This window comes from Pollicipes pollicipes, unplaced genomic scaffold (genome assembly GCF_011947565.3).
Source record: "Pollicipes pollicipes isolate AB1234 unplaced genomic scaffold, Ppol_2.1 Scaffold_5724;HRSCAF=6776_pilon_pilon_pilon, whole genome shotgun sequence".
NCBI lineage: Eukaryota > Metazoa > Arthropoda > Thecostraca > Pollicipedomorpha > Pollicipedidae > Pollicipes > Pollicipes pollicipes.
Window position 1 is genome coordinate 7,955,646 of NW_023596746.1, and position 9,527 is coordinate 7,965,172.

General features: G+C 47.4%; 1 protein-coding gene across 1 annotated transcript in view; it reads left to right on the forward strand.

Moving 5' to 3' along the window:
- The first annotated feature begins 1,687 nt into the window (after positions 1-1,687).
- LOC119102428 (leucine-rich repeat-containing protein 45-like) overlaps positions 1,688-9,527 on the forward strand; it is an 11,131-nt gene continuing 3,291 nt past the window's right edge. Inside the window, exons 1-6 of the mRNA XM_037225795.1 lie at positions 1,688-1,738; positions 4,280-4,346; positions 4,702-4,817; positions 5,644-5,761; positions 7,235-7,323; positions 8,134-8,200. Coding sequence (XP_037081690.1) covers positions 4,284-4,346; positions 4,702-4,817; positions 5,644-5,761; positions 7,235-7,323; positions 8,134-8,200 — 453 coding nt within the window. The 5' untranslated portion in view covers positions 1,688-1,738; positions 4,280-4,283. The remainder of the gene's footprint in view (positions 1,739-4,279; positions 4,347-4,701; positions 4,818-5,643; positions 5,762-7,234; positions 7,324-8,133; positions 8,201-9,527) is intronic.

Genomic DNA, 9,527 nt, shown 5'->3' on the forward strand with positions numbered 1-9,527 from the left:
AATGAATAGAGAAGAAACCGCCAATACCGCAAAAAGTTACTGGCAAAAACTGGGGCTCACGCCCCAGTTTCGGACCGGATGCACAGGTACTCGTGCCCTTAACATTTATACATCTCGATCAATAATGCAAGACATTGTCATTGCTCTTAAGGTACCCACCAACAACACATTGCGTAGCCTTTGAATTCGTTGAGGTATGCAGCACATGCCAGCGCCACTCCACCCTCGCGCCCCCACTTCGATTCCTGCGTATATATGCGATGCGATATTCTTGGGGGCTGATTTTGGGCGCGTATCTCAAATCGTCAAGCGGGGTCCCGACGGCGACGAGAACGGCCAGTATTCTAAAGATATTTGTGAACAGAAATGTCGCTGAAAGTAATAACTGATGTCTCTGCAATGCCGTCCGTTTGACTCCACCTCAACTTTAGACGGTATTTTCGTGTTTCGTTGGGGCGTTTCACAACTGCCGACACCTGCGAGACGAAATCAAGGGCGGATCCATTGGAGGGAGGGGGGGGGGAAGGGGCAACCGGGCTATACTTGATGGCCAAAGTTTAACAAGAAACAATATCTCTAAAAGTCTAGACTTTGAAGGTAGCAGAGTAACTTTGATCAAGGGGAGTTCGTTTTGGAATGCTCGTTTAAAAAGAAGCAAAATCCGTTGAGTCACGCAAAGGTTTTGACACATATTTGACATTTTGCCCATAAATCGGCGTTGCTCCCCTATGATGAAATTTTGCATTCGACCCAAGGCGGAATACGCCAGCCCCCACATCTACGATAATGTGGTTTCATGTTGTATTCAGCTGGGGAATGCGCTCCAGCCCCAACTTTGACAAGATAGCAGGCGCGAGCGCAAAAAGTAGCTCTCGTTGACACGTGCCTTTTCTGACTCAATGTATAGCATCTATTGATAATTACGCGGCTTAATGTTGACAGCTACAATTCCAGGAAACACCTAAGAGCTAACTCTGAATTTGTGAGTTACATTTCATCACATCCATGTCCGACAAAACAGTCATGGACCGGAATATTGTCACGTGATTTTTCATTTGCCTTATCCAGCAGACCCGCAACATTGCGATCATTGCCCTTTTTCTACGTTAGCAACATAATGGACGGAGACATAATGCCAGGAAGGATCGTCAAAAGAATTGTATCCCATGATACCAGTCAGCGTGTCCAAGTGGACTCTTGTGGCCCATCTCGGACCATCAAATCCCATCGGACCATCTTCAAAGCCCATCTCGGACCCTTGTGGGTCCGAGATGGGCTTTCGTTTGAGCATATGTGTAGCATATGCTACACGAAACACTGGCTCACCGATAGTTTTTCATGACCCACACACGTCCGTGGTGGTCAGCACATCGGACGCCCGGCTTCCGTCAGAAAGCTATCCCGTCAGACATATGTCGCATCGGCCAGGAAATCCTACCAATGATGTTGGATGTTTCCGGAAGTCATGTCAAACATGGAGGGTCACAGGTTTTGCATGCGTCTTCGACGAGCCAGCTCCGTTGCCCAGCGAAGCAAGCCCGCAACCTCCTGTGGTCAACCAAGTTCGCTGCCAACCAGCCGCAAAGAGAAGCGGCCACTCCAACTCCAATTGTGATTGGCCGCGGTACCAGCGGCAGCAGTTCCATGAACAGGATGCCTCAACCTCAATGAACACCTGCGCCATATACGCCGTTAGTTTGCGCATTGAGAACCTCTGAGAAAAGGTGTCGGCCGGAAGGTAAATATTCGTTTCGTACCATGGGCAGTGAGTGGAGTAATTTGAGTATTTACGTAAACGAAACGTTCATTTGAGAGGCTGGGCTTAATTGTGATTACAAGACCCTGGTCCGACCACGCGTTAAGTAGGGGGAAGCCGCTGAGTGACAAGGTGTCAACCGTGTAAGCCCTGCCAGCTACCCGTGAAAATAGATGAGTTTCGAAAGATTTGTCGATCCAGCATGCGGTCGGCTATACCGGAACGCCTTAGGTTGTTGGGCTAGCATGACTGTCCTTTATAAATGGTTGGTGAAATATTAATTTGATGAAGTGTTCCAAACAAGTCTGCAAAATATGACATTTCAACAATATTTTGTTTGTGGCAGACTTGAGGAAGGATCATTTTTGCAGCAGTGTCTATGAATTTTGGGCGTGAATCTCGGGATAGCTCACATTATACTAGGGCAGCTCATAGCATGTTGGGGAGGTACAACTGAAGGGCAGATTGACAAGCAGTCAGCATGGAGGTGTGAGCTTTTATCATTCACAGGGTAAGAAATATGTGATCATTCCGCTCATGCTAGGTTGAGGCCAATTTGATTCCCACAGTTTTTTAAAGAAAAACTTTTGAGCTGTGTGACATAGCATTTTTAAGCTTGGAATGGCTGTTGAAAATTCAAAAGCGAATCCGTTTGTGTACCAGAACTATACGCAGATACCTTAAGAGGTCCCTGACCTGTGGTTCAGATCATGGTTGCCAGAGAAGGCAATTCCTGGGGAATTGCTTAATATGATGCAACATAGTGTTAGAGAGAGCTAGATAGCTAGATATAGAGATGGTGTCTCAGACAATAACACCATGAAATTTATGATCTCAACTATTTCTATTGACTTTGGGTCATAAATCAAAATCACATTAAGATCAAAAGCAAGTTATTTTTTAAGTGGGGACCTTTCTTTACATGTGTTTTTGGTGGTCTTTTCAGATTTCTTGAGACAGGGACATGGACAGATGTGTTACTTGGACTTGATGAAAATTGGAGGTCCCTAATGAAAATTAGAGGTCACTGATTTAAATTACACTGGTAAATCTTGGTTGAAAAATGTGCTACCTAGCTTAATCCCTGACGGTATGGAAATTAAAAATCAAAGCAATCTTGAAGGCTCATCTGATCTGAAGTTGGGTACCTTTAACCTTATTTGAACTCATGGTCATGACCAAGGAACCTCAAAATTTGATGCAAGTAAACTCACATACAGCTGTATATGCCTGGTGAATGTTGTGTCTCCAGCTCTTTAAGTAATTCAAGGTTTAAGGGGAGGGACAAATTAACCAACCAGTCATCTAGATGCATACCTATATGCTCTAAGGTAAAGAAGACTCCTTTTTAACTGCTGTAACTACTATTTAATTACTCTAAGGTGACCGAAACACATCATGCCAAATATTGGATGGAGGATCTGGAGCTATTTTGACCATTTATAAACATAGCAGTGGAAATAAAAGTAGCCATTAGATATGAGTTTGATTCTCAGGAAAACCGTGACTTTCCCCTGATCATCAGATATCACTGGCCCCCACCCCAAGCAGAGGATTAAGCCTGCCCTAAGCATCTGGTCTACTGGTCTGCCATTTTTGGCAGATTGGCAAATAACATTTGGGAAGGAAAGTTCCAAAAGGACCTGAAAGACCCTGATCAGTGCTGCTCCTTGAAGGTTGTACTGATAGCTTTCAGGTACTTCCAGCAGACATGATTGTCAGAACTTGCATTATGGCTATCTGGGCCTGGTTCTGTAGATTGTATGTGTCTAGGGCTTTTCCTAACACTTTTTGTAGGTATTTTCACTAGGAGATTCAAGAACCTAAGTTGGCATGATATCCCATTCATTTACCACACACACACACACATATATTTGTGGCAATAAAGACTATGGTGGGTTTCTTGGGCTTTATGGTGTCTGAGTGTTGTGATCTGTGAGGGTGTCTTTGATTGTGTCATGCTGGAATAGTTTTTTCAGGGTTGAATCTTTGCATGTGATTTTCTGGTACTCTATGAACATGTTTCCCCTACTTCTCCCCAGTAGCACATGCTTAGTAGTTTGTATGCCATAAGCCTCTCCTCATACTCAAGGTTTGTCACTCTCCAAAACAGCTTGGTTGATGTCTTTTTTACTGTTTAAAGTATTGGTTTCCACATTACATTGAGCCTCACATGCATTTGCCATATTTAAGGTAAGATCCTTCCAAAGCTTTGCACAGCAAAGGCAGAGACCCAATGTCTATGAATGAATTTATAGTAAGGCTTGCCAAATATCTGAATAACAGAGCAAAGGACAGCCCAATCAGCACCAATGCTTTTTGGGGTTTTTAAACTACACTAACTGCTTTGATGCACTATCTTCCATGGTGCACTTATGTCGATGATTTCTTTGCCGAATACACAGGGCTATGTGCAGTTTCTCACTGAAAGGCAGTTGCCACATGTTTGCACATTCTTCCAGCACTGCAATATCTCCTGGTTTGCTGCTGTGCACCTGTTCACTTGCCTGTATCATTCCACAGTTCTATGAAGATAACACAGGCATTGGAAATGAAGATGGCATCACCCTTGTCAAATGATGAGGAAGTGGTAAGTAGATAATGCCATTTTGCGTCAAACTATGCATACAGGTATGGGGTAGGGGCTCTGTTCCCACAGTCTGCTCTTCTGGGACATGTGGTCAGCCATACTCTTTTGAATGTTCTTATATTTTAGGGTTTGTGTGTTGGATACATAGGAGTGTTTGATCATGGCTACATTGCCAAAAATAAGTTTAGTTGCATGCTCCTTTGTTCTAGATTCTTCAGAATGATGATGATGGGTTACTACTTACAGAAATGAAATATAATAAAATGAAATGATGTAGCAAGAAAGCTATTGAAAGACATAGGGTCCCTCACCTGGATTTGTTATAGAACATGACCCCAACTGCTTTTGCCCACAGGCCACACAGAAGTTCTTGGAACTTGTGAACAAGGCTCGCAACAGGAAGGGAGCTGGCCCTATCACGTGGAAAACTGCTGTCAAGTTCCTCATGGCTCGCAAGTTTGATGTGGATAGGCAAGTAACAGCAGTGGAGCTGGTTGACCGGGAGCAAAGCTAATCATGAATTGGGAACAAGCAGTGTTCATATTTGACTTTCAGACACGTTTTCGCGGTACAGTCTCGGTCACATTCTTCCCACTTTTATGCACATAGTTATGTGGGATGAATTAAGGGATAAGTGGGTGGTGAAAAACAAGTTATGGCGAAGGTTAGGATATGATTGTCGTAAGGTTGAGTAAAAATAGGTTTTTGGTGAGGATGCTGTATCTTGAGGTACCTATTGCAACCAATGTTGCCATGCTGAGCAGGCAACATCTTGGAATGGCAAGGTTATGCCCATTCTTATTCTGATCAAAATCAAACAACACTTGAGGAACAATAAACTGTTTTTACATGTAACAAACTATGTTGTTTTGAGGCAGCTCTGCAGTACCTTGTGTATCTTTGTAATCTCGAAAAGTTGTTAGTTGACTTGGAGAAGTTTTGACCCATCCCTGAGTCAGTTGATACTGGATTGTACACAAGACATCCTGGAATCAGGCTCACTGAAATGCAAAATGACTAAATATGTCAAAATAATGCCACAGCTATTTTAACAGCATGCACATAAACCATTCTCTAATCGCTGATATGTGACTTGTTAAACACTAAGACCTGATACAGACTCACAAAGTTGTATGCCCTTAGATTCATTGTGCATTTCTTTCTTCAGGCAATATTTATTTTCCTCTTCCAGGGCTAGTGTAATTCACACCATTTGCATTTTTTTTCTTTATTTCGCAACTTCGGCCGTACCCGCCCGACGCATAATTGGTTCGTGTCGACTTCTTTGTTTTGCCAGGGCACTGACGCTTTACGAGCAGCACGAACGGACACGGCTGATGGAAAACCTGACCGACTTTCACCCCCATGAAGACCCGCTGAAAAGTGAACTCGAGATGAAAAAGTTCACTCTGTTGGTAAGTAGGTGACAATCATAGCAGCAGGGCGTTTGGCAGCGAATCGTTTGATGCAGCGGCCGGCTGGGTCGTCACATGTCGCATGATAGGCTACGGTGTTTATGCGATGTAATGTGCTTCATATTCACCTGCTGTTGTCCTGCTGTCGAGCCCTGTTTACCATTGCAGCACTGCTTGACCCTGTGTGCCACTGTCCCGCCACCAAAACGTCGTACCGCTGTCCTGCCGTGTGACGGTGTGTACCACTGCGCCGTCCTGTGACCCTGTGCACCATTTTGCTGTCCTGTGACCCTGTGTACCATTGCGCCATTCTAAGACCCTGCGCAACCGTTGCGCCGCCCTGTGACCATGTGCACCATTATCTTATCAGATTCTACCTCTGTGCCACTGCCTGACCACTTGTTCTCCTGTCCCTTCATCTGGTATGTGTACCCCTGTCCTCTGTTCAGCCATGCGCACCATCCGCCTTCCTCGCCGCCCTGCCTCCTGTCCACCGTTCCCCCGACAACGGCACCCACGCACCGCGGTTGTCATGTCGTCGGTCGGGATTGTCGTTTTCCGTTTTCGAGCCGTTTTTCCGTTATGCGACCGTGTGCTGCAGTCCTGTCGTGTTACCCAGAACACTCTTGTCTCTCCCTCTGGCCCTGTGTACTGTTGGGTCCCATCTGAAGCTGTACGTTGACCATTGGTACCAGTGTGCGGTCGCCTGATCTTGTATATGGTGTGGTCGTATGGATCAGTGATGCGCCGCCCCACCTGGTGTGCCGCCATCATTCTGTAGGACCATGTGTACTGTTGTCTCCTTGTCTGGCCCTGATAACTGTTGCCTCCCCCCTCCATTTCTTAATTCAAGTGCTGTTGTCTTATCACACGACCCCCAGATGCATCACCATCCATAGTATAACCCTCTGTACTGTTGTTCCGCCACAGGAGGCTGTGTTCTGTGTTCCCACCACCTGGCATTATGCGCCGTTGTCCCACCATCTGACCCCATGCACTGTCGTTAAACCACCTGACCCTCCGCACTCTTGTCTCACCACCTGACCCTCTGCAATGTTGTCCCCCCCCCATCCCCCCATCCGACCTCTGTACCGTGCCCCACCTCCTGGTGCTATGTTCCGTATTCCAACTACCTGACCCTATGTATGATTTGTCCCGCCACCTGGGACTATGACGCTGTCTCGCCAGCCTGACTGTGTACCGCCACCGTCTGCCCTACATACCGTGGTCCCACCGTCTGCTGGTGTGTACCGTCCTCCCCACCGTCCTGCGCTCTGTACGGCTGTGTCAACCGTCTGATCTCATACACCTGTGTTCTTCGTTCTGATTGTGGGTACCGTCGTATCGTCACGTACCGTTGCACCGTTGTCCCGCTGTGTTCCCCTGGCCGTTGCGCCATCGTTCCGCCCTGGCGTTGTTGCCGTTGTCGGCCCTGTGCCCGGCTGTGCCGCATCTGACTCTGTGCCGGTGCAGCCGGTGCGGGACAGCTGCGGCGCCTCGATCGCCCTGTTACGGCCCGGCTGCACAACCCGCACCTCTCCACCCACAAGGACACGCTGCAGGTCAGTCCGACGGCGCGCTCGGTGTCTACCCACTCTCAGACTGCTTTGGTCTTCCATCTGAACGACGGACACGACGTCCACTGCAGTGAGCTCCGTCGTTACGTATTCGCTCAGACGGGTTGTTTACGGGCGCATGCTGTACCGATCTGTAACACTGAGGTAGTGACTTGTTGAGGGCGTGTTGGAGAAGTTGGCATGTCAAGACACTGGATGTTCGGGCCGCAAGATAAATTTGCGAAGTTATATTGCATGCGGGTGGCCAGTGAACGTCAGGTGCCTTTGGTTGAAGCCATTTTCAATGTTTTGCGATAACCAGCGATAACAATCACATGAATTAGGCGAACATCCCGTTCTGTCCATGTGAGAGCGACGGACTGCAGAGTGCAGTGGCTATTCGGCTGGGCGTTCAGTTTGTCCCGGAGGTTGTTGGCTTACGTAGGTGTAATGCCGTTGATACGAGAGGGATTTGACGCGGTAAACTCGTAAGTTCCCAGGTTTGTCACGTTCAGCTGAAAGCGAGGACAGAACCACACGCAATAGTACCGAGAGGTGTAGTGCTCCTGTAAGCAACAAGATGCCGTTGGTGAACTTCTGTGCAGTGTTGTAATGTCCGGTGACGTCAATAAAGCAGCCATCGTCTTCCCTGAAGCATATCACGATCTATCGTGGAGATATTCTGCGACGCCCATGGTGTCCGGGGGCGCCCCGGAGGGGCATCGCGTTGGGGGGGGGGCATCGCGTAAGGGGGGGGGGGGCGTCCCGGAGGGGAGTGGCGCCTGATAACCGGTTGTGGACGCGCTCGCTCGGCAGGGCATCGTGTACCCGTTTGAGTGGCATGGAGAACATCGGCCCAGCGCACGGCCTGTCTTCTCTACATGTCCGACTCTAAATACTCCAACTTTGATTACGACCTCAGTCCAGAAGTACTCAACCTCTCAAGGTGGGCAGAGCGGCGGCCGCGGTGGCGGGGGGTGGCGGAATGTTCGGAACCATCCGTAGCTAGGCTGCAGTACCGTCGTTTGTGAATTGCGGGAGCGTACTACTGGTTACAGTTTTGGTCTCATTCGGTGCAGGGAGCGCGTTGGCGTGTGCCGCAAACGTGCCGACCTGTTGCATACTTCGCATTTCATTGTAGCGAGGGCTATTGTGGCTGCTGGAAGCGTGTTTTTGCGGAAAAAATGAATGGGCACGAGAAGGAAGTCTAATTTAAGACACACGTTATTTCCTTATTGATGCATAAGGCATCAATGAAATTGGACGAAGAGTGGTTAATAGAGCCTAGCTTACTTCCACGCTGTGGGTTTTCAACGACAGGCGCTTTCAGCAATGCTTTCCCTATATTGGTCCCGCTTATGGAAACAACACAATGTGGGTCCAAGGCCTATTCAAACCGCAGTGAATAACGTCTCACGTGTACGTCCGAGATACGGACGTGCTCGCCCAGGCAGGGGTCGGAGTCCGAGGGTCTTTTGGTATATGTCCTTTGGCCGGGGGTGGCTGAAGCTCGGTGAAGTCGTTACAATGCGCGCGCTACCCCTCGCTGGGTAGCTTAGTATGTTCAGTTAGATACCTTGTACGTGTGGGAGGAAACCTAAGCTTTTCGGAACTGAATCATGGCGGTCTGGTGTATTGATGCAAGCAAGAGTGGCCTTTGGCTGATCTTTTTCTGAATGATTTGGGTTCAGAGCGATGATGTATGATTTCCCACCTTTCTGCAGAGCTTTAGCATTCTTGCTGGCTTATAGATCTTTGTGATCTTCTCTGTTGGACCGTTAAGCGTCGCCTAATATTCTCCGAAGATGTTTTAAGATCGCTAATGTGATCCAATAAATACTGGTACTGTTTTCTTGTTTTACTTTTTGTGTTTGGGAGACAGTTCTACTAGGTGTTGCGAATCTGTATCTCTTGCCAGCGCTAATGTATCTCCTCATTAAAAACTGAAATTTGTTGGTTCTCCATATCTCGTTCTCCAAGCTGTCAACCATCTTTAAACAAGTGTAAATGTCAGTGCTACTTACAATGCAAACATGTTTCTCCCTGTCCATGCTGGGAGCGTCCAGGTATCATGTTCGTTGTCCCATATATTTCTTTCTTTGATACTACTCATTTTTGCATGTATGTATCGCATCTTTGCCTTCATCCATAACTGTGTCGAGTTCAGTTTTGCCTCCATTCGTTGCTGTCATCTTCTTCCTCATTACCTC